Here is a 25,731-nt window from a genome sequence, read left to right as displayed (position 1 = left end):
ACAGTACAAAATCACTGTACAGAAAACTTGATATTTAGTTAAACATGACTTATAGAGGAGAGGTTCTTTAACCTTAAAAGTTAAAGAAAAAAGAGAAGTGCTCAGCAAGGCTTAGGGGTCACTAGAATTTGCTGGTCACTGGTGAGGGTTCTGGGGGTAAAGTTCAGAACAGCTTTTAGGCAAAGACCTTGCTTGCCCTAGTACAGCTTTCAAGCAAAACTTCACTCGTACTCCATGCAGAGAACATTATACAGAAAGTTATGCACAACTACATTTCTAAAGGAATATTTAAACACTATTTCTAAAGCCATTGATATGACATTCTGTACTGTAGTAGAAAAAAGGAGAACATTCAAATTACAGTACTGTATCCCAAGGTTCAGTTGCCTGCCTCACTGAGAAGCCAGATTTGTCATTCTCCATGTGACAGAAACACAGGTGCAAGATACTTGAACTTTGCTGGAGACAACTTGCTTGCACTACTCAGTTCAAAACACAATTTACTGCACAATGTACTTTACATAGGGAAGATGAGTATGAAAGATAAAATCTTACCTCTCCTAGAGAAAAGTAATGGCGTGGAATTTGGGAATCAGGATAAACATTCTCCAAGTACCAGGAGAAAGGCTTGCACTGGAGCTTGCGCCTTAGCCCGAGTCGTGATGATATGTCCCCATAATCAACTTTAGTAACTCCTGAAAAAAAAATGAAGTTGCATTCAATTGCTGTAAATAAAAATAATTTAATTCCACTTCATAAGGAAACCCATCAGTATAATTTACTACTTCCATGAAAGGCTTTCTCTTTAAAAAGTCACCTCTACACAAAGGGGTTTTTGCTTAATACAGCATTATGTTGTTTATACTCAGAGAGAACGAGATCTGTGACTTCTTCTTCCACAACAGATAGAATTGCTACATCTGGGCTGGGCACAGCAATTTCTTACCTGTGGTTTGTGGAACAATTCGAATGTAGTTGCTTACTAAGTTCATACAGGAGAAAGGCTGAAACCCTTCTAGCCATTAATGCCATTCTATCCCCAGTGGTAACTGGAGTGTGTATCTGTGCAGCATAACACACCAGTCTCCTTCCATGGAGCAAGCAGAATTCCAATTTAATTTATTTCTGTAAGCCAGGTACCACCTGCTGGACTCTTCATCATCTATCTAACTGCACAAAAAAGCAGGCAGAAAGCAGCCTACAGAGCACTAAACCTTAAATAATTCAGCATTTGTTCAATATAACCACAGCGTTTGCAGGAAGTATGTTCACCATTATGACTGTTATCGTTTTTTTGTGGTAGTTTGCTTGCCTTTTTATTCCTTTGCTCCTCATTTATCAAAGTGCTTCTTCTTCCTGTATCTTCCCATTCCTTACGGTTGCTTTAATTCCTTCTGAAAATTAATTTTTGCAAGTCCCATCTGCACATGGGTTGATGATGGTGTGCATGAACAGCAGATATTTTTGCTTCACCTGAATTCAGCACTATTGTAACTAATATTTCAACAGTAATAACTAATAATTGCAAGATAATTTCTACTTTTCAAGCATCATGTGTTTTTTTCTATTTCCCATACCACACTCCATATCACACAGATCAAATGCAGTACTCTACCAAAAACCCCAAACCAAACAAAAAGAACAAAGACTGACCCCAGCAATTTAAATTCCTCAACAGACTACAAATATGGCTCAGCTGTCCATCACATCACAGACATATTTCAGAAATATGTTTGTGCACACATATTTCTGAAATCTCTCCACTTGGAGGACTGCGGTGCACCTCTAAAATTCTTCACCTTGGAAAGAGTTTGCGACATTTCTAAGCTGGCATATTGTGCGTTAAATAGACTTGCCAGCAGATGGTGTCTTTCTACTCAGTTGAGACAGATAATTGGATCAAACTTTAGCTGTCTGTAAATGGCAATGAAAATCACAATTTCAATATTCCAGAAAGAAAAAAATGTTAGCCAGGTTTAAGGCTTTTTTTTTTTTTTTTTTTTTTTAATTAAGGACTTTATTTTAACAAACATATTGGAAAGCTATCCTGGTAAGCGAATGAAAGCAAAAGAAATCTTGTTTGTATAGAATCCCAGAAAACTTCTGTCTGGGCTTTCAAGTCACAAAAGAAATTCCAGAACCAAGAAATATGAGACAAATTAAAAAAAAAATCAAAAACAAAAACAAAAAGCCATAAACAAACAAACCAACCCATCACCAAAAAATCCCCAAACCCAGTCACAGAACGCTGCTCTACCTTCATGAAAGCAAATATTTGCTCTACAAGAAAAGCAACACTCTCTCAAAAGCTAATGTAAGAACAGAAAAGTTCTGACCACAGCTAAGCACTGGATTCTTCATTTTTCAGTGATGTAAAGCAGCTGATGGATGACACAGTTATCATGTCACTCTTGCAACAACCTTACAACACTCAAAACATACTCAGACCTCCTGAAAACAGCACTGTTAAGGCTTTGTCACGTCACTGAATGGCAATAAGAATTAAAGTCACATCCATAAATAATTAAACGTAAAGTGAGACTTCATAGCATACAAGAACGCTGCTTCTTAAAGTGGTTTTAAATGTCACCACACACACAAAAAAAAGTGCCAGCTGATTTTTCTCTGTTACACTGTATTCCACTAAATCATTTTTATTCAGAAAGGTTTTTAAAAAATCCTCTCTGAAGTCAGGCCTGTACCAAACCATACACAAAGACTACAGTTAGCAGCAGGTTAGCAGATGGACTGGAGAGCAGAACAGGTAGAGTTGCTTCAGGGGTGTCCTCTAGTAAGGCTGAATTGTTCTGTTTCCAAGATTTCTGGTACCTTATCCATATCACTCTAAACCAGCTTGAGTGTCTCTATCCAGTACAGTGCCAGTTACTTATGGGGAATTTCTTTTGGAGGAAAAAAGAATGGAAGAAAACAAGGAAACTTGTAGCAAAGTATAAGGCATACTAAAAATTAGGTACAGGTTTAAGTCATTATTTCCTCCACAAACCAGTAAAATTTATATATATACCTACAACAGTGACATACATATAAGCATCTATGGGTTTTGGACATTTTTTTCAAAGGCTCAGCTAAAAAACAAAACAAAAACCAAACTGCAAAACATAAATTAGATCAGATTTCCAAGGAGGAGACAAGCCAGATTCCAAAGATATATGCATTGTGAGGATTGACAGTCATGTCCACTTGTTTTTTCAAAACTTTGGTCAATTAGAAAAAAAAATAGGAAATAATCATATAACCACAGAATGGTTTGGGTTGTAAGGGACTTCAGGATCATCTCATTCCAACCCCTCTGCCATGGGCAGCAACACCTTCCTCTGTACCAGGCTGCTCAAAGATGCATCTAACCTAACCTTGAACATTTTTAGGGATCGGGCATCTGCATCACACAAATCAGAAATAGTACTTAAGATACCTTGCTACTGCTGTCTTTATTTGAGTATAACTGTATTTTTATTCAACCTCCCTGCCCCCAACCTTAATTATATTTAAAAGTTTGGGCCTCCCTGATGATTCTATTTGTCACACAGCTTGCTGTTAATTATAGGACAATCACATCCTTTTTTCTTCCACACACATGCTTAAAGACATACTCAAAATATAAATATTTATAATGCAAAAAACATGTACTTCAAATCACTCAGCCACACCAGCACCAGCCGTGTTGCAACAGTTGTGCCGTCCTCAAAATTTTAGGAGCTGAAGAATTCCTTGCTCAGGTTTGTGTGTGGCAATGTATTTAAGCTAAATTTCTTTGAAAAAAATAGCATGTTGTTATCATCATGATTATAAATTGCTCAGTCATTTTCAAAAGCAGGGTGTGCAAACTATTTAATCTAAATCTAGTCTTCTGATAAAAATAATATAACTTGTTTTTATTTAGTATTATGAGACTCTGTAAGCAATAATAATTTAAAACCAATTTGAATAGTTACATTCTTTGCATTCCAAATTAATGCTAATAGGGACTAGTTAGTAGCTGAACACAAAACCACATGGAAACGTTTAGTATGTACTTTGAACACAGGCTTAGCTACACTGCAAGATGTGGACTCAGTCCCCCCTCTGTCCTCCCTATCAACCATAAATAATGTTTTCCATTTCCAGGCTCTACATACTGAGCCTTGACTTACTATGCCTGGCTAGAGACCAGGGCATGCAGTGAGTAGATACAAGGCCTATGGATCCAGTTTATAGGATAACACACCTCTGTCTCTGTCTAGATGATTCCTGCTTAGGTAATTCCACAGTGCTGTCTTTTCAGGCTTTCTGCCTGCCCGCTTAGTCCCAGGGCAAAACACCTTCTGGGCATATCCCAAAGCAGCTCTCAGAATACACCCTTTGGGGCAAAGCTGACCAGCCCAATGCCTTGCAGCTGCTGCTGCAAAGGGGCAGCTTCCCTTGCTCACCTTCAGATTCCTGCTGTACCTCCTGTGCTGGTTTCTAACTCGGCCCTGGGGAGCCAGCCCACAGGAGAAGTAACCCTGACAGATCCAGCCACAGCAGCAGCTGATGCAGATGAAGGATCAGCAGGCGAGGGGAGGGGCAGCCGTGCCACACCAGCACACCTGCCATGAAAAGCAGGGCACTCCCCTGGCAGCAGGCTGTGATGGTGAGACAGGCATCACCACCTCGTGAGCCCTCCTCATCTTGGACAATACAGTCCCAATCTTTTAGCCTGGGGGAAGTGATGAACTGACCAGCACTAGAAATAAAAAAGTGGCAGAGTCCACAGAAAGAATGACTGGAGCCAGGAAACAGATTATTCACATGCTGGATTTGTTTTCTGAAAGCTGAAGAGAAAATGGTCTGGGAAACAGGGCCCTGGTGGAACACAGGACTGTGAAAAGCTAGCAGCTAATGAGAAAGGCCAGCAGCCAGGGCCTGGACTGCTGGGGAGAAGAGCTGCTGCCTGCACAGACAGGCTTCATTCTGGCTGAGCAGCAGCTGCAACAAGTTCCTGCCCAACCTCCTCTGTACCTAACCACTCCTAAGCAGAGGGATGGCTTCTAAAAAATGCACACAAGCTTAAAACAAACAAGTAGCAGTTTCTACTGGGCTATACTTAAAAAAGAAGGTAAGGATTACAGGCTTACTTTTCAAGTGGGCAGCTTTCCATTTAACTACACTACATCAATAGTAAAAAGTCTCCTGAGTTCCTATCATCCAAGCAGCAAGACTTTTTTTCCCAGACAACACAGATTACATGAAGTGGTAAAGCGACCTGAGAATCTTACATTTGCTTTCCTGGATAAACCCCTCTGTAAGTCACTATCTTAGGGGAATAGAAAAGAAAATATAAAGAAGGACACAAGTGTCTTGTTAGCTAGGCTCAGTGATGCTTGTCAGTAAATTATCTCCTTCAAAATCCATTTTTTTGCATCTATATCAACCAGTGAGAAAAATCCTGGGTGCACAGAGGATTGCTTGTTTTCCTCATTCATCTGCACCCAAGGCTTGCAAAGCAGCATCAGCCTAAGAATCCTCACCTGGCTCCTTGCAAGGACTGGTGACACTGTCACAGTAATACTGAAAGTACACATTTGTACAACAAACAGTTTCACAGGCTGCACACTGTGTTCTGCCTGAGGATTACTACACCAGCCTTCTGTAAGAACCATACACTCAAATTTTTATTTTGGAAGGATATCTGAAAAAGCTAAGTGAGCCAGGCTAGCAGAGATTCACAGAGTTCCTAAACAACTAATGCCCACAAGAGACTTACTGAAACCTGTACTGATGCTATTTGTTGTCAATGGGTAAAATGACAGTCTGCAACACTCAGCTAAGATTGGAGATACCAGAATAACAAGAATAATAAGGTGTTTGTGAACTTCCCAAAACAGTCATCCTTGTTAGTTAATATCTGCTGGCTCTCACAGCTTATGTAGATTTGGGGGTGGTGAGAATCATGAGTGGCTCTGAGTACATTTGTGTGCTCATTCTCTGAAGGACAGATTTTCATCAGAGTTAAAGAATGACCCGCAGTACTGGGCATTCTCCTCACAGCCCCAGGCAACAAATCAATTTCAGAACAACCCAACTTATTCAGATACAATATTATCCTATTCTCGAGACACTTGAAAACGCTGGCATGGATCTTCAGTGCACGGTCAATACGGTCACGGGGACACTAACCAGAGCGTGTGACAGGCGGCAGGTGCAGATGCTCCAAGAGCAGCTTGGCTACAGCACATCCCTATCCAACAATCACTCAGCACATTAGCATACAAATTATGCAGACACACATCTTTTGAAAGGAAAGAAAAATATACAGTGCAGTTACAGATAATTGCTAAACTTACTCTCACCATTTCAGAATTTTTACTGTCTTTGGAGAATGCACGCATATTCTACAATACTGCAATGCCACGAAAGTCCTACCAAAAAACCCCAGTCCTACAAAATTCAAGCTTTTTAGCTTATGTTTGTAAGCTTTTGTGCTTATGTTTACTGCATAAAATGGAAAGAATATAGAGGTGATATATAAAGTAAGAGAGCCTTATCATGGCTTATCAGTAATTTACATTTTTAAAAGCATTTGGTTGTTTTTTATAATTAGGTCTTCCTGCAGCTTTGTACCTTTTAAAATCTAGCTTGACATGGGTGCATAAGAGCAATCTTTATCAAAAAAGACTGTACATATTTATATACAACTTTTCTGGATATTTATACATGTTCATGTTTGAATTCATAATGCTGTACTAATTACACAACAGGGCAATAACAATACGCTGTTAGCTTCTTTCACCTAAAAAAGCTTTGAATAGTAGCAAGATTTTTTAATTAAAAGTCTTACACACTCTCATTTGAGTAAAACATTCTTTTCAGACAAGCACCTCCAGTTGTTCTCACAAGCATCTGTGAAACCCATAATCTAAACTTTGACACTGTTCAGACTCGTATTACACTGCATTACAGCTTTTAAATGTCAATAATAATGTAGGTTTAATAAGCAGGCCATAAGGGAATAATAGTTTTAAAGAAACTTCTTCGGAAAAGCAGATGTGGCATATAAAACTACCACTTAGTGCATAACGTCTAATATCTCAAGTATTTAGAAAGGTTGGCTGTTGCTACCTGAAGTTTCTCTTTTTATATAACAATAAAAATAATCTGCAGTTGAAAGTAGTAATTCACTATTTCCCAGGCTTCCTTTCTTCTCCTGATTTTTTTTGCAGAAAATCTGAGTTCATAGGAATTTTTCTCTCATATTTTACATCCTCTTGTTTTGCTAACATTCACATTAAAAAACCGTAATAAATATCATCACAGTCAATTATATTGGCAACTTGCCCCTATACTCTTGATAGTGAAGTACAAATTCTATCAAGACAGATGATATTCCCTTTTGCCCCTACTACTTCTGGGTTTCACTTAAATCACTTCTGACGTATTCAACGTGGAATGCCTACAACATGGAAGCCAGAGCCCAAAATTCAGCACATTGATATGACTTTGGATGGGTAATTTTCAGCACTACAGCTGAGCTCTTTGATGTTCCACTGAGCTTCAATTCTATTGCACAGGAAGCTCATTCATAAATCATATTCATGTTAAAAAGCAAACAAAAAAAAACCCTTCAGGGCATATCTCTGGCTAACAAAATTATTTTTCAATTAAGACCTTACTTTTTGTACACCTTAAGTGAGTTCTGTCTTAACAAACTTCAAAGTAATAACATACTTATATAAATATGCTATTTCCCAGTAGTAGCAACATTTTAATTCTTAATAAGTATTTCTCATAACCAAAGACGTGCTCACCTGGGGAAATAATGTAGAAGAAGTTTTTGAATTCATCCATCCAGACTTCTGCGAGCCGCCTGTTATTTTTGTTGATTATCTGCCCTGTACCTCCCGGGAAAGTGTACGGTGTTGCTTTTCTGAACACGTGCCCAACATGTGAACAAGTTACAATTTCCAAAGTGCCACCACACTGCCAGATCTGGAAGGCATAGAACAATTATTGCATAGTTATAAGTTGTTAAAAAATGTTCCAAAACATGAATCACTTGCTTCTGTTCAAGGTGGGGAAACAACATTAGCTGATGCATACTGCATGGAAGAGTACTGCAGGTTTTTTCCTGCTCAACAGCTAAAGATGCTCACAAGCCCAAGCAAGGCAGCATATGAAAATACTTCAGCCCCCAGAGCAAAACCTCATAAGCCAGAGATTACTTTAAAGGATGGGGCAAGCTGACCACAAAGGAAGGAAAAGGCTCTCATGAATCACAGGAACTAACAGGTGTCTAAAACAGTCCATTATAAAACAGAATCTCCATGTAAAAGAATCCATACACTTCCCAAGTCTCTGAAAATACTTTCAGTTTTTTCTTGGACTTTGAAAAATGGCAGACTCAGAAAGCTGAAGTATTTCAGAAGAATCCCCACCTATGTACTTTTTGCTGACAAGTCAAGTGAAAGGAAATGGTGCTATTTGGTAGGAACAAAAATGAGAATAACACTGGTTAGGTCCACAACCAAATGAACACAGGAAATCATGAAGTTAGTAAAGAGCAAGCAGAGAGGGTTTGTAGCAGAGGTGCTCACATTTCACTGACACGTTGAACAATGCACTGATGACATCACCCTTAACTGATGCTTTCCCAGCAGCTTTTCTACCTGAATTCCTTTTAACACACAAACACTCATTCTTCAGAATAACCATCCTAATCTTTTAATCACAAAGCTCCACCAACAATTCATCGTGTACTTTTTACTGACAGATAGAGTCTTGGTGTGTCTCTGCTGAAGGAACTTAACAGGGAAGGGAAGGGCCAGCTGCAACAGAAGAGGACACTGCTGCAGGTGGAAGATCTGTGTTTTACAGAAATACAGATGCACTGTCCTGATTAATAAATTAATGATTAATAAAGCACTGCAGAGTTTTACCTACCCTGAAGGAAATTTCTAAGTTTTCTCCACCCCAAATATCCATTCCAGCATCATATGTTCCAATTTCTTGAAAGTAATCCCTGTCTATTGAAAAAAGTCCTCCTGCCATTGTAGGTGTCCTGGGTGGAAAAAAAAAAAAGCAACACATAGGTCACTATAAAAACATACTTATAGATACATTTCACACTTACACTGACAAAATAGCTGTTTATTTCCCAAGTTCCTAACATATTCCTTCCCACTAAGCTTCCCTTCAAACTCCTATTACTGTTGGTGTACTTGCTAGCTCAAATTTTTCCAGAGATGGAATTAGGCAGTTCTCCTTATTTTCTCACTTCAAACTGGTGTCTAGATAGAGAAACAGTCCCTAGAAAGCTGCTGTCATTCCTGAGAAGCACTTCTGCTTCCAGTGTTGGTAACTCATAAAAAAGAAACCAGTTTCACACAGGAAAATTATACTTCAGGCTACTGTTCTTGGAACACTTTTGAGAGGCCATTAAGCAGCCTGCTTGCTTTCACTTCTGTTGCTTCATACAAGAAAATTGTACAGTCAGGGTTACCTCCAGATTTTCCTTTAAGATTCCTTATTGGTACAACAACAACAACAAAACCCCACTCTGCTAGCAGTTTCTAAGAGCTTTAGAAACATCTCCCGAATTTCAACTTTTTCAGACAACAAATATGCAATAAGTAGATTACATGTTAGGCCAATGACATAACTTTGTAGTTCACTTTTAGTATAAATGATTTTATATCACTCGATATTTTCCTGAGATGTTTAGGGCTTTTTCTGAAAGACACACAAAATACAAGCTAGGTCACAAGCTAATTAAAAACTTGTGTGTCTTTTCCCTCACTGAAAGGAAACAGGGGGAAGAGAGAATTACAATTAGCCATATCCTGAGAAGAACTCTGAACTTCTTAAACTAAAGACAAATAAAAATCAGCAAAGGCCAGATCCCGAGCTTTACTGTAAGTAAATAATGCACAATTTTCAGAAAAGTTAGGACAGAAAATGTACATTTGCAACTGTTAAAAGGCACACATAACAAAGAAAGTATCTTTCTCATTACCTTTCTCATAACTCTACATGACATCCAAGTATAAATTCACATCCATCCCCTCCTTTTAAGACTTAAAGTTTGCATATAAATGCACATCCACAAATACACATGCATATACCAAAAATCAATGCATATTTACAAAATACAGTTTACTTGGTTATAGTAAAAGATAAAAGGTTCTATTTAAAAAAAAAAAGCTTTGTTAAAAACTTGTGCATCATTGTGTTATCTGAAACTAGTAATTCTGCAGTAATTAACACAGAAATGAAAATTATTTCCAAAGTGATAAAGTGATTGATTCCTTTATTGCTACCAAAAGTTACCAACAACCAATCCATGCAAGAACTTTTATGTTGTCCCTTCAACCAAGCAAAAAAGATGCTAAAATGTTTTGCTAAGTACTTAACAACCTTAAGCACTTACTCTGAAGTTTATCATACAAAGCAAGTATCAGACAAAGACTTTAACTGATTAAATGATCTCCTATTACCTGACAGGGAGGGTTCTGTCTCCTTTCCGTCGATCCATCTCTCTCTGAGGAACAGGGTACCAACGAAAGTTCAGCTTCCAGTTGAATCCACCATAGGTCATGTCAGAACCTGCCATGTATTCAAAGGTGTCATCACTGATTACATCAATGATGGGACACACTACTGTCCTCCTAGGAAAAGGAAAGAAGCAAAATTATTAAATTTTAAATTAATAAAATATATTACTCAAAACGGTAAAAAATATCATTTAAAAAAAATTTTAACACATATAGTTGAAAATTTTATAATACCATCTCTTAACAACATTATTAAATAAATTAGTCACAGGAAACATACTAAAATTCTGTTTTGCTAATTGTAAATCTGACACAATTTTGGCAATGCCAGATCTTTTTTTAAATCATATTTGCATTATTACCAGTAATAAATATTCATCCCTCTGCAGACAGAAATAATAATCCCAGGGACTTTCTCATTGCTACATAGTGATTAGACAGAAAGCAAGAGGCTTTTGTATCGAGTTGAGTGGTCAAAGTAACTTCCATGTTTGGAAATTGAAACCTGGATATTAACCCTGGGTAAGTATTTTTATATACCCTCAGGACTAAGAGATGATAGTAATTGTTAACAATGTATAACTACTGCATCACAGTCGACAGAGAGTGGCCTTGTTGTCCACTGTCCTGACATTATTAATACATATATTCACAGAAACCAATTCTAATCATCTTAAAGACACTTAAGTAACCATGCTCAAAGTGGGCTTCCTCTCATGGGAAGCTCTGTAAAAAGATTCAGAGGTTGCTTGCAACTGAATTCAAAGGACTTAAGTCAAGACATTTGCACAAATTGTAACGATGCATATTGTAGACTCACAAAAACTGATTAATGGTAACAAAGTTTACTTTGTCTTTGCACAGAGCTAAACAAAGATTCTTCATTATTTGTAGCTTATTCATCATGTAACACTATTTTGTAACATCAAATTGTGTCGTTTTTATCTATAACAATAAAAAACTAGGGATCTTTAGCACCATATTTTATTCTATTTAATATGTTGTCTACCAACAGACTAGTACACAACTACAGCTACTGTTCAGATGTATGAATATTTTATAGAGCAGACAATTCTCTCACTTTTGCCCCAATACAATTTCCATTGCGTATATAAGAGTAGATCAGCACGATTCCAGTAATTATTTTAACTTTAGAAAATGCGTCCCAAAGGACCAAGACACAGCCCAGATCTCCACAGTCAAAACCATTATGTAATAAAGAAATCACAACGAGAGCCTGAGAACAGTTCTTGTTTATGATGTTGGTGCTACATGAGATCAGAGCTTGATTTCTTTCTCAAGAATATCTTCCCAAATACATGAAGGAATAGGCCAAGCTGCAGACTGAAGACCTCAATTTCCCCCTAATTCCTCAATTTCATTCACTGTTCCTGCTACTTAACAAATTATTCCATGCATCCTAATATAGACTTCACTTGAAATAGTTTTACTTTTAAAAGTTTAACTAAATTAGCCTTTTATTCTTACACCAATGAGAATTATTATTGAGCTCTTCAGAAAGCAGATATTTGCTTGTAGGCTATTTTGTAATACTTGGAAAATTTCTTAATAACTGAAAAAACCCAACATGGGTGAATAATTACCTGTCAGCTTTGATCCTTGCCAGCAGAGGTTCAAGCCAGCCTACTGTACATTCACAATGAGCATCTAAAAAGGTGATGACCTGGCCTTTAGAAGCAGCAGCCCCCTTTAATCTTGCTCTGATCAATCCAGAACGCTGTTCCATTCGAATCACATGAACAGGTACTTTTAATTTTTTCACATAACTCTCCAGTGGTCTTTTCAAGAAGTCTGTAAAGAATGATCAAAACAATCAAAACTGTTTGTTATGCAGTTCAGCTTCTTTCTTCTAATGAAGAGACTTGAATTAAGACACATTTCCACTGTTCTTGTCTATCCTTTTTCTACTTTCTCAGCTAGTTTCCTCTGCCCTTCACAATACTCCTATCCATATCTCCCAAGTGTTTCACTCGATAGCACAGAAAGTTCTTCCTCCTCTTTATTTCTTCATTATGGAAAACACAGAAAGGAAGAGAGGGTACACAAAACCCAGATGGGATTTGCAATTTTTTACCTCAGGGAAGATGTGATACTTATTTTCAAAAACATGCACAAGCACTTTTGGACATAACACTTCCCTACCAAGGAAATACAGAAATGGTTTGACTAGCTGAATATAACAAATTGCCTCCTACAGTAATGCAACTTACAGATAATTTCTTTGTGAGAAGTTTAAAACACAAACTAATTTTTCAGTTGTGCTTTCTCTAGGGTTTTCTGGCTAATATTTTTTCTATTAGATTATCCCTATAACACCTAAAAAAAAAAAGACAATAAGCTATACGTAAACGAGAATCTGTAACACCAACAAATTTCAACGTAGCATGAATTATGAAGAACAAGTTATTTAAAATACAACAATTACCATACATCTAGAGACTCAAAATTATTTGCACTGCAAAGAGCTGTTGGGTTGTGATGATTGATGCCAAAGGAAGAACAAAGAGGTGAGGGAGAATGCAAGGGATAGTCACAGGAAAAAGACTTCTGCAATAACTTGCAGTTTCTAAATGTGTAAAAAAGGCAAAATAGTCTTATTGCACAGCTACAGAATATTAGATTGTACACTCAAAGCACATGGGAGTTGAAAGCTGTACTACAAGAGCACATGGCCTGTAGTTGGATTTCACATAAGGTAGAAAGTACCTCATACAAAAATAAGTGTGACACTGGAGGGGTCGGTGGGGAAGCTTGGCATGAACTCTTAAGTGACTCTTGTAAACCTCAAGAGGCACAGCTGACTTGAAGATGATTACCATTCCTTATCACTTCTCCTGATGAATGAATTCTAATTGCCTTCTCACTTTTTTCTGTGCATTGTTGGACTGCCACTAAAACCCACATAAATAAGTTCTGGCATGTCTTGAAAGCTAAACTGTGCTAAAAGTACATAGGACTTTGATACATCTAAATATTTGTCTCCAGAGAAACTCAAAGCAAGGTAATTCTTATTTTGCATATGAACAGAGACTCAAATTAATACATGTTTCTTCATACAAACCAAGTGTACATGTCTGAACATTTTGCAGGGCTTCTGGGGTTGAGCACAGAGACCACAACTGACTCTGTAGCAAACATAGTCTCATCTCTTTACAGTGTAGCTTTCCAAAGCCACTAATTTAAAAGAACTAGTATCATGGCAATGTTTATAGCTCTAATGTATACGTGATATACACAGAGAGACTGTGCAGCATTTCTCTGTATGCTCACCGTCTGATGAGCAAGTCACACAAATCAACATGTTCCTCTGCATATTTCAGGTGTAGTACTGATAAACTTTTAAAGTAGTTTCATTCACTTTAGACTTAAATGAATGAATATGGGCTGTGACATTGATTCTTGGATGTAGTTACATAAACACAACAGTAAAATTCTGGCAGGGGGAAGAGAGAAAGAGTGCAAATAATACAACTGCAACCAGTCAAGAACATGCATAAAACACAAACTCACATTACAGAAAGTCAGGCTCAATGTATTGCATATGAAAATCTTGAGTCCTACCTAAATTTTCTTGGTAAAGTATTTAAAATTTCAATTTATCAAGTACTTTTAACTTTTTTTCTCTAAGAAAGAATCAGAGATGTGCACAGTGTTTTCATAACAGGGAAAAAGGTTAAGAACAGTCCTTCTCCCATGTTTAACCATGTCCATAAGAACATTCTTATGAACTATCACCTTATCCAAAACTTCAGAAGGGATTATTCCCAGAAACAAAACATTCTGACAGACCTCCAGTAACTGTGTCCTAAAATACCACTAGAGCTTCAGCAAAATATGCAGAAATGACTAAGCTTGATACCTCATCCCTATAAAAGCATAGTAAATAGATTTCTGAAGTTCCTCTGCTACCAGCAATTAGGGTAAAATGCTCAAATCTAAGCAGCTATTTTCCCTCCAGAACATCCTCTCTAAGAGCAGTCTTACACATCCCTTACAAATTGGTCCCTTTGTTCAAGTAGCAGGAATTTGGCTTTTTGATTAGGCATGCATCCAGAAACTAGTAATAGTTACTTATAAGGTAAGACTTGATTTTGTTTTCCTTAAAGAAAAAACCAAATATTTGAACAACCTTTTAATGAATGTAATGCATTTTGGCCTACAAGAAACATCCGGATAAAGCCATGGAGATGATTTTTTTTTTATACAAATCTATTGGTCATACTAAATTCTATATTGAACACTGAGTTGTGAAGTTTTATGCATTACAGTCAGCTGTTGACTGTGACCCAGGATTAGAGCTGACTAATTTTGCAGCATTGCTTCATACACTTCCAACAGAGTGAGGTTTGATAATATTAAAAAAAAAAACCAAACTCCTCCACAGTACTTCTAATTTGGAACAAGAAGAATTCATGTCCTTTCACGGGTATAACTCTTTGTGGTGGATACTCTTTTCAAGCTTCTTCTCTGTCAAAAGGGTGCATAGTTTTACCTAGGACTGAGCATCTTCTGTGGAAGTAGCAGAACTAAGGAAGCCAAAAGAGCAAATATATTCCGTTGAAATTAACTAAGTGAATTAGATGAAAAATACCTTGCCAATTCTACTACCAAGTCACACTGATATGAATATAAATGAAAAATTAAGTTTCAAACTCTTTTTAAATTAAACTACAATAAAATACAGATTCATAAGCATGCAAACTTTCTTTCAGAAGTATGAATATTTTTGTAAGTATTGTTGGCAGGATTTAGTTGCTGTCACATTACTGTGACCTGTATCTCTGTAGCTAAGTTCTGTGGATAGGGTCTATCCTGATGAAATCTGCCTATCACACTTGGCTGCTGACCTAGTTTGAGGCACCAGCTAATGGTGGTTTCTCCTGTTAACTGTTTGGAACTAGTAACCAAAGATTAATAGTTAAAAACTAAAGTTGCAGTTCTGATCAGTAACTAGAGAGCGATGTTACAGATATGTCTTGTTTCTCCAAACTTTTCTTTTGGGTGTAAATACATGCATGCTATTATGCAAATTCATTCTAAGAGCATGACACTAGCAGGTACAAAGTGTGCTTCAGGCAGACTGAATGCTTACTTTATTCCAATTAAAATGACTCTGATGTTAGAATTCAATATACCACACTCAGGCTGAACATTGTCTTTTTCTGGAAAAGTACGCTGTTTTAATTCAACACAAACAGAATGCTTAAGCAGCAAACACAAACCCTTCACATCTTCAGGCACTGTGCCCTTCTGTTTTGTTTAAAGTAAAAGCATGCTTGATGGAATCATAACAAGTTCTTGGAAAACAGAACAAAAAAAAATCCCTCTAAGTAGTTGTTGAAAATAACAACAAATAAAGATGCCTAAGTGATTTGAAATGAAGATCACAGGCTTCAAAAAGAAATACTGGAACAGGTTCAGTAACACCACCAAAGAAAGTATGAAATGCTCTACCTTTCAACCTGGAATTAAGTTAATTTGTTTTTATTACCAAACCCAGAAACAGAAAATTTATCTAGAGAAAGCCACATGTTTTTTAAAGTAGACTATAATTCTATGATTCATAGTGAGGATGTCTTATTGCTACGTTGAAATTGATTTTTTTCTAAAACAGAAATTGAGGAGGCAAAACATAAGTAATATGATGTCTACATATTCTAATATTAGCTAGCTCTTTATTTCTAGGTCATACTGAAAGCTGACTTGCCTCAAATAATAATTAGCACTGATTTGAATTAGTGCCAAGAACTGTTTTGATAAATAAAATGTAGAATTTTTACATAAAAGTTAAAAAACTACTACAAATCAAGAAATATAATTACAAATTACCCACAAGTGAAAAAAGCAAAAATTTGATGTCACGTCTTTGTAAATGCAAAAGCCAATCATGCCTCTCATTTAATCTGGAGCACGTTTCTGTGGCACTTTGCACAGGCATTTCTCCTCTGCTGCCGGAATGTAATTGTATTTAATGCTTCTATTCTTTCTTCTAAATTGCACTGGAATTAGCTGAAGCACTTAGATTTGATGCTTAAAGTTTTAGCTTTCATACTTTCCAGATTCTGCACTGCATTAGTATATAACTCTGAACTTCACATAAAGTGTTAGCAAGTTGTCTTCCCAATTTAGTGAGACAAAACAATCCTTTTCCAGCCCAAGAACTAAGTACACTGTTGCAGCTTCAGGCCCAACAAGTATAAATAACAACGGACTGAGGAGAGCAGTCTGGGAGGATGGGACTTCATAACCTGAAGCTGTAATTGGACAATTAACCCCAACATGTAAATGGACCAAATCTTATAAAAGGGTGAAAATTCGAGTCCATCTTGGGTGTAGCCATGGCTGGGCTCTTGTACTGCCCAAGGTGTATCCTTTGAAGGCCTTTTAATAAATACCTGCTTTATTCCTTTAACTCTGTCTAGCCTCTGTTCCAGGCAGCCTCTCTAGGCATCAGAGTTAGGTAAAAGAGGAAAAGCAAAAGCAAGGGAGAGTGCCTAAGAGAGGAAGGGAGCAGAGACAAGTGCAAACAGGACCCGAGTGTGTGGGCTGTGCTTCCTCAGGGAAGCAGAGCGCAGCTGGCTGATGGGATCCATCCTTGGTTACTCCACAGGCAGCCGCGCTGCACACCCAGCCAGCATGGGACAGCCAGCTAACATGCCACACACAACCTGAAGGAGCAACTCAGCATACTTGGCACAACCTCAGTGGTACAGCAAAAATCCACTTCTGATGCTCTTAAGCAACAAAAGCTCCTGTTAACCATGGTAGGTTCCTAACTATGCTGAAACCTCCCACTGTAACCCGTGCACCACAGGGCTACTTGGGGCAAATCCAGCACCTCTCTTCATCCACGCAGATCTTGGGCAGATCCTGTCATTTGGACAACAGTCAGACATCTTACCCTGAAGCTGGAATTACCATAGGCAGCAAAACATGAATTTTGCATCACTGGAATGAGAAGTGACAGGCTGAGATGTCAGCATGCAGTAAAACCCTTTGATATCTGACACATGGGAATTCTTTCCAATACAGGCTACAGCCTACACCTGGTGACTGTTAAGACTTTTTCTCTAGTGACCTATTAGCCATTGGTTCTAGTAGAAAACTTTTAAAATAGAAATAGAGGGGGAAAAAAAAGGTGGATCAATATAAAAATATAGACTTTTTTATTTAGTAAACCTGAACTACTCTCTCACCTCCATCTGCCAACACAAGGAAAAAAGTACTTCACAATCCATACCATCAAGAAATATTAAGCAAAAACCAAGCCAAATATCAGCTACTAACCAAAATTAAATGTTAATTACTATACAGAATATTATTTTTATTTCTAATACACTGCAATTTTAAAATACTATGAAGATTAAAATCTAAATAATATATTTTACAAAAAAAATCAGCTTCAAGTTTTGCTTATTACATATGGCAAATTTCATTCTGTAGCATGGAGTTTTCATCTGGAGGACTATTTATTATGAATAAATAAATATAAATTATTTATATTTATTATGAAATGGAACTTATTGCAGCACAGAAACCGAATTTTAACTTCCCATGAAGTGAATAATCAAAACTTATCCCTCTGAACACCAAGCCTAACGGATAGTAAATTTAAATGAATGCAACAGAGTTGCCTTTGCTACCATTCACCATATGATTCAAGCATTAAACGCTCTCCTGTATGGATGTGCTGTATGGATGTGCTAAAATTCTAAAGGCAGAACACTAAAACTGTAATAGAATAAACCCCCTAGCAAACACAAAGTCCATGCTGCCAGCGGAAGAGTACCCAGACAGATGAAGTTACTCCAGCTTTCCGCGCAGAATGATCCATCTGTATTTCCAAATGGGCGCTGCTCCCTCCGCCCTCCCCTGCCCCAGGCGCTGTGTTTTGCCAAGGAGGGCTAAGCCCACATCACATGAGGTTCAGTGTTTGAAACAGAAGGAGCAGCAGGTTCAGCTGTGACGTTCTGCTCACCTCTTTCGCTGGCGTCATCGACGAGGACGATCTCCTCCAGCATGTGCCGCGGGGAGCGGTTGATGACGCTGTGCACGGTGCGCAGCAGCGTGCTCCAGGCCTCGTTGTGGAACACTATGACCACGCTCGTCGTGGGGAGGTTGTCTGCATACACCTTCGTTTTACACCTGTAAGCCAAATTAAAGCAGGGGTTTGTAAGGGTCAGGCCTTCAGGTAGAGCCGCAAGTCTGAGGGTTCTCTTGAGTTGATCGCTACTAACATCCCTGATACATCCATTTTATACAGCTCCCTTTATGACAAAGGAGCATGTAGTGCACATTTTATACATGCTCAAAGTGCTACAAAGTTCATCAAATTAAAAGAGTGAATTATATTCACTTTCCAGAGTTAGGATGGAAAATCACAGGTTTAGCTCTCCTAACACCATATATAGGGCATTTATGTAAACTATGACATACACTTCAAGTAACTCCAAATTGCAGCCAACATTTCTGCATTCCGCAATGCTATTTTAAAACAAATGATGTTTTCATTATCTTCTAGAAAAATCAATACACTGTACACCAAGTACTGATCACAATTCTGAAAAAAATCCAATTCTGCTTTAAAATATAACCACACAGATGTAAATGTTCTCTGCACAGATCTGCTCCTCCTGCACATTTAAAAATGACACAGTTAATTATGTAAGATTTGATGCTATTAATCCTTTAAGAATCAAAATTAAAGATATATATGCAGACCTCAAACAAAAGGAAAACACCGAGGTGGAAAAAGAAATATATTCAACAGAGCTCCACTCCAGCAAAAAAGCTTTTAGTGGATCCCAAATTGTTGAGTCAGTTCACTGCAATGTAACCTGACCTAAATGCTACAAAAATACATTAACAAGCATTCATGAGTGTCATCCTAACAGCAGCACTGTCCAAGGGCTTGAGAAGCACAGAGTGCATATCCTTTACCCTAAATATACAAAGGCAATGCTTAAGGAACAGCCTGCCAATACAACAGGATCGCAGTGTCAGCATCCAGTTCCATGCCAAACAGTGACACCAGGAATGTCAGCCAGAACTAGGCTCCCAACATCAATATTTAATTGCTGGATAACTCATTTAGCCAGAGCTCTTCCCAGAGCAGCAAACCAGCATTTCAGCTCTGAGGTGGTGACAAAAGCCCACATGCACAGACATCTCAGAAAGGATCAGTAGGTCCAGGTGCAAATGAAGAAATATCTGGAAGGGCTTCTGTGAAATCATTTCTGAGAATTGAAGCAGTTGGATCAGGCACCATCTGCCTTCAATATTATACCTACTTATTATACAACTATGCCAAATTTAATTATTCATCACACTGAACTGAACATTATAAAATCTTCATGGAAAGCTTCCATATATCCCTATGTTATCCTGATTTATTTCACTTGTAAAAAAAAAAAAACAAACTTGCAAAGCAGGCCAACTGAAAAGACTACTTCTTTGGTATTTCTTAAAAAATAAAATAGCTTTCCAAAAAAACCACTATGAATTTCAGATGAAAAATTCAATCATAAGCCAAATAATTTTATCTCCATGTTTGCCACTTGCTCAGTGTACTTTGCTACCTTAAACCCAAAATGTTTTATTCCTTCTGCTGCACTGCTCTCTAGACCAGAAAATAAATCTCTGATTGTAGACCTTCAGCTACAATAGTAATACAAATCCACCAATTGCTCCTCTACTTTTTGGAAGAATATTTGTCAAAAGTCAAGAGAAGCCTGTTAGCAATTCTCTATGAAAAGCAGTAACAATGTGTCATTCACCAGGAGTATCATGCTGGGATAGCCACAGGATCTACTATTGTAGTATGAAATCTCTCATCTTCAGCCTTTCCTTTTATCATGGTTTTACAGAAGATTTTATTTTACTGAGCTCAAATCAATTAAGTGGTATAAACGTCAGCCAGGTGATCAGGACTACAATGTTTATACAGCATTACCCTGTCTGAAGTATAAATATATCAAAACATTTGAGATCTGTCATTGAAGGGGAACTTGTTAGCACTAACAGGAAGGCCTGCAGGAATTTTTTGGGGATCCCTCTCCCCACTGCAAAGCATTCCTCCTGCTCTGTCCTGCAGAAGGTGAGTCTCCACCTTGCCATAATGAAATATGTCTATTCTCACCCCCAGAGATCAGCTCTTCCTGGGGTAACAGCTTAGGAGTGACCCTACACTGGCACTTGGTTTCTGGCTGGGTTTAACCCATGACACTTGTTTACCAACATGTAAAAGGTTGGTAAAAAACAACATTAAAAACATGTTACTGCCAGGCATAACACAGGGGTGGTTTCATAACAAAACTGGCTTGGCATTTTTGAATGCTATTCTTAATAACTTGTTTGGTATGAAATTATTCTGGAAAGATTCATTGATGCAGGCAAGACAAATGAAAGCGTTGAAAGTATGAGACCTGTTTTTTAATATTCCTTTTACCTCCCCTTCTATATATACCTTTTGGCTATATCTGTACAAATTGCTATGAATACATACAAATAAAACCTCTTGTTTGTAATTTTGAAAACACTGGTAACTCCATCCCCCCCTGAAATATATTGCTGCAGAACATAAGACAAATAAAATAGAACACCTCATGACCACGGTTAGACATTAGCCTTCTAAGGAATCCTCATGTTTCATTCTATTAACAAACATTTAAATTAACAATTCTTTTTGTCTTTCATTTGAAAACAAACTACCTCAGAAAGGAGTACTATAGAATTTAAAATAAAGCATTAGCTTCAACCAAGTTATGCAACATTAGAAGCAGAATAAAACCATGAGGGGTATGACACACAGGCTATGAATTAAGGACAATTTGAATTTTAATGAGATACTAATACATGATGTTCCTTTTGTTGGATCATGCCTCAAACAGTTTTAAAATTGAGTGCATAACATCAGGAAGGCATATCATCTCCAGTAATTTAATGAAGACTCCAAACAGCAGCTGAGTGTCTGCTCATGGAATGCATCATCCATTCCTCAATCTACAGCATATACTAGGCAAACTCTCAGCTAATGTGACTCCATATATTATTTAGATTGTGGAAACACCCCAAAAACCCACGTTTTTAAAATACAACCAGAGACTTCTGTCCTATTACCTAAAGAAACAGAAAAAGAATAGGTCAGATTGTTAAAACATGATCAGAGTGATGAAAAGAAGGAGGGGATGTTTGGAATGACAGCTTTTGCCTTCCCAAGTCCCTGTTACAGGTGATGGAGCCCTGCTTTCTGGAGATGGCTGAATGCCTGCCTGCCCACAGGCAGTGGTGCATGAATTCCTTGCATGTGTGGATTTTGCTTTCCTGATTAAACTGAATATCTCAACCCGTAAGTTTTTTCACTTCTACCCTTCTGATTTTTCTCTCCCCAGACCACTGTAGGGGCAGTGAGCAAATGGTCGCATGGGGCTTAGTTGCCAGCTGGGGTCAAACCACAACAGAAATAAAGTGGAAAATTATACAGGAAATAGAATTAAAATTATCAAATATTTTTAGTGCCCAACCAAAATCAGACATGAGAAAAATAATGAAGCATCTAGGCTTCTTAAAGCTGTTTTACAAACACACAACTGTAAGGACAAGACTCTGCTCTGACCGTTGTAAGTTGTTCACACTTACTCTTCACAGAACTTCATCTTTTTGCAATCTTGCATCATATATTCAGAATATTGAGTACTGCATTCTGGTCTGGAGCCTTTAACATGGGAAGAACATGCACGTGTTGGAGCAAGTCCAGAGGAAAGCCACAAAGATGATCTGAGGGCACCTCTCCTATGTAGACAGGCTGAGAGAGCTGGGGTTGTTCAGCCTGGAGAAGAGAAGGCTCTGGAGAGACTTTATAGCACCTCCAGGACCTAAAGAGGGTATAAGGGAACTGGAGAGGGACTTTTACAAGGGTCTGTAATGACTTGACAAGGGAAAATGGCCTTAAACTGAAGTAGGGTCAGTTTAGATTACACAACAGGAATAAATCCTTCACTGCTAGGGTGATGAGACACTATAGCAGGTTGCCCAGGTTGTGGATGACCCTGGAAATGTTCACAGCCAGGCTGGATGGGACTTCTAGCAACCTGATTAGGAAAAAGTGTCCCTGGCCATAGCAGTGAGATTGGAACTAGATGATCTTTAAGGTTCCTTCCAACCCAAACCATACCATTTCATGATTCCATGATTCTGTGATTCTATGGGAATAGTTTGGCTCAGTTCATTACAACTTATATAGTTAGTCCACATCTCCCCAAGATCACAGCGCAGTGTAACAAATCAGAATACTTTATAACTTGAAATCAAGTTTAATGGACTAAAAGTAAAGAAAGGTGGACAGATCCTAGCATTTATCTGTAACACTGCTAAAGAAGAACAGTGACAGCAAAATAAATACATGTTGTTGTCCCCTACACCCTGTAGCCAGAATTCAGTTTTAATCCATTACAAAAGCGTTTAAATTAAAGGCTAAAAACTGCTATGAGTTTTGCTTTGCTTGTCCATTATTGTGTAAAGGTGAATCTCTCACAGAAGCTCTGCAGCTTTTACATGGGGAGATGTTCAGAAAAAAACCTGAGAGAATTTTATTCAATGGATTAAGTATAACCACTTGAAAACAACCTGATGCTACTTCAAACACATCTGAAGAACCTCTGAATAAACTGCTTTCCTACATTCTCTTTCAGCCCAAAGTACAAATAGTACACAGGAGACATTACAAAAATAACCAGAAGAGACAACAAGTAAGGCAATTATGTCCAAATAAAATTAAGCCATTAAATCTCAGAGTTTAATTGTTGCTTCAGCACAAACTCGCAGGCAAAGAAGACAACGTTTCATTTTGTACTTTCTACAACACCACAACCATACACACTCAATCCTTCTCCACATCTGACAGAACTGGAAGCCTCTCTTCTCTCACACCAGTCATGGAATAAGGGAACAAAGGTACTTCATCACTGCAAGGAAGAAGAAATCTACCAGATGATCCTACAAGATGGTTCAATTCGATTTATCAGAAGGTGAAATTCTTCTGGTACCTATCTGATCTCCTCAGTGTCCAACTCAGAGATAAAAAAGCTACCCACTCTAGTCACAGCCAGGCATGCAGAGACTCCAGAAACTCGGGACATCACCTGTGCTGTCCTCATGCTGCCTCTCTCAGTTTACTGATGGGTCTTTGACAAACATTCCAAATATTACATTAGAAAAACCCTGCAACTGTGCAGCCATCTTATCACAGAACAGCACTTGGCATTTTATCAATATTATAAAATTGCATTCATGGATCAATTTACTTAGAAATTATTCCTGAAACCCAAGATTTAGTGCTACATGTGTAACATTGGCAAAACTTGAAAGACATATATTTACAATGTTAGTAGTGATCTCTACACACCCCTCAAAGGCATGCTAAATCATTTCTGAAAGTGAAAAACAAGGATTTACTATTTGGACAGCTCTTAAAAACTTTTTCATAGGCCAAAAAATCACACCCCAAACAAAGGTACAAGCAAGGAAGAGGTCTTGTAGGAAATCAGTTATACACTATCACAATACTTACGCAGTGAGACACAATGAGGAAAACCTCTTTCACTGTGGCAGAAGATGAAATAAATTTTAGGTAATTTTCTAGAAAGATGAGGCCATAACTAGAGTCTGCACCAGAAATAAATTTCTGAAATACTAAAGGGCAGATTTCTACCCCTTCTGATGCTGCCAACATGTTATTCTCCACAGAGGAGAAATGAGAGAACAAGGTACACATTGGAACTTTTTTCTTAATATGGATTGTTCAAAACAAGGCCACTGATACTTACCTAATCATGAAAATTAAGTCAGACACTACCTGAGCCATGATTTGCTCTACTTGTTTCCAGTGTTATTCCCATATTCCACCAGCCTTTCAAAGGAACAAGTCATGAGCAATAATTTACAATGGCTCAAAAACATTAACAGCAGTAAAACATGTATGCAACCCTTGTTTTCTAGCCCAGTGCACACAGCCCAGAGCACTCTGATAAAGGACAGAGATGGAACACAAGCAAAAGTGTCTCCTTTGCACTGAGCAGCTCGGCTGGGAAATCCCAGTGGAGCTCAGATTGGTGCTTGTACGTGCAGCACAATAACACAGCGCCAATGCATTTTTGAAAGCTGAACTAGCAACAGACTGGGGCAGGAAGGGAAGCACATTTAGTCATCTTACAAATTTAGTACAATCTTTTATCTTGCATACTACAAACAACAGTTATAAATAAAAGCTGTGGTTATAAATAAACTGCATCTCAGGACTTAAATTTGACAATGACACATAGGAATAATCCAAGTCTTGCTGAAAATCAGGTTAGAGCTGAAGTATTGAGGAAATACTACACAGCACAGCCTCTGTAATAAATTTGTTTAATATTACTGATGCAGTACAAACAACACACATTTCAGTATTAAAATATATTGAGAGTCTCTGGAAAGTAAGCATCAGTATCCTTTGACTTGAAAACACACATTTATTTTCCTTTGAGGTTACAAAAGTTAATTCCAGATCGATAGAAAACAGAATCAGAAAATCTGAACTCTCCTCATGAAACTTCAGGTTTAATTACTGATATCTGATGAATATCACTGCATAGCTATAAAATGTCAGTATTCTATTGCTTACCTGTTCATATGCCTTAAGTTATAGCCTGTAATAAAGTTAATGTAACAGAGCTGAGGCACAGCTATGCCCAACAAAAAAAACACCTTTCTACTTAAATCACAGGTGAAAACAAGTTTCGAATTAAGACTCTGAGAGTCACCCCGAAGCTGCTGAGACTGACCTACATTTCCATCAAGGGAGAACGCCCTGTAGCAGGGTGTCAGAGAAAATGTCAAAACACTGCATCCAGAACCACCAGGACTCAAGTCACGTGGTGCTTTACTGGTAAACACTGACTTGGTCTTTCCTGGATCACAGAATGCGCTGAGTTGGAAGGGACGCACAAAGATCATCGAGTATAAGCAGCAGACTCATAATATAATTTAGGAGGGGGTGCTAAAGAATCTGCTTTTTATATAAACTACAAGAACACTCCGAGCTCCTAAATTGAAGACAATCAAGCTGGATAAAGATCTGATTTTCATATAGAAGCAATACAGTTAAAAGGACTAAAAGCAAGTCTTCGGAGAGATATGGGATCACTAG

General features: G+C 37.9%; 1 protein-coding gene across 3 annotated transcripts in view; it reads right to left on the bottom strand.

The window, feature by feature from the left end:
* GALNT1 (polypeptide N-acetylgalactosaminyltransferase 1) overlaps nucleotides 1-25,731 on the bottom strand; it is an 86,756-nt gene that overhangs the window by 5,134 nt on the left and 55,891 nt on the right. For all 3 annotated transcript variants that reach the window (XM_063399016.1, XM_063399034.1, XM_063399025.1), the window contains exons 5-10: nucleotides 18,526-18,692; nucleotides 12,131-12,338; nucleotides 10,470-10,640; nucleotides 8,917-9,034; nucleotides 7,785-7,965; nucleotides 556-695 (exon numbers count right to left, since the gene is read on the bottom strand). In XM_063399016.1, coding sequence (XP_063255086.1) covers nucleotides 556-695; nucleotides 7,785-7,965; nucleotides 8,917-9,034; nucleotides 10,470-10,640; nucleotides 12,131-12,338; nucleotides 18,526-18,692 — 985 coding nt within the window. The remainder of the gene's footprint in view (nucleotides 1-555; nucleotides 696-7,784; nucleotides 7,966-8,916; nucleotides 9,035-10,469; nucleotides 10,641-12,130; nucleotides 12,339-18,525; nucleotides 18,693-25,731) is intronic.

This window comes from Prinia subflava, chromosome 1 (assembly GCF_021018805.1).
Source record: "Prinia subflava isolate CZ2003 ecotype Zambia chromosome 1, Cam_Psub_1.2, whole genome shotgun sequence".
NCBI lineage: Eukaryota > Metazoa > Chordata > Aves > Passeriformes > Cisticolidae > Prinia > Prinia subflava.
Note: the sequence above shows the minus strand (reverse complement) of the source record. Positions and strands in the feature narration are given on the sequence as shown.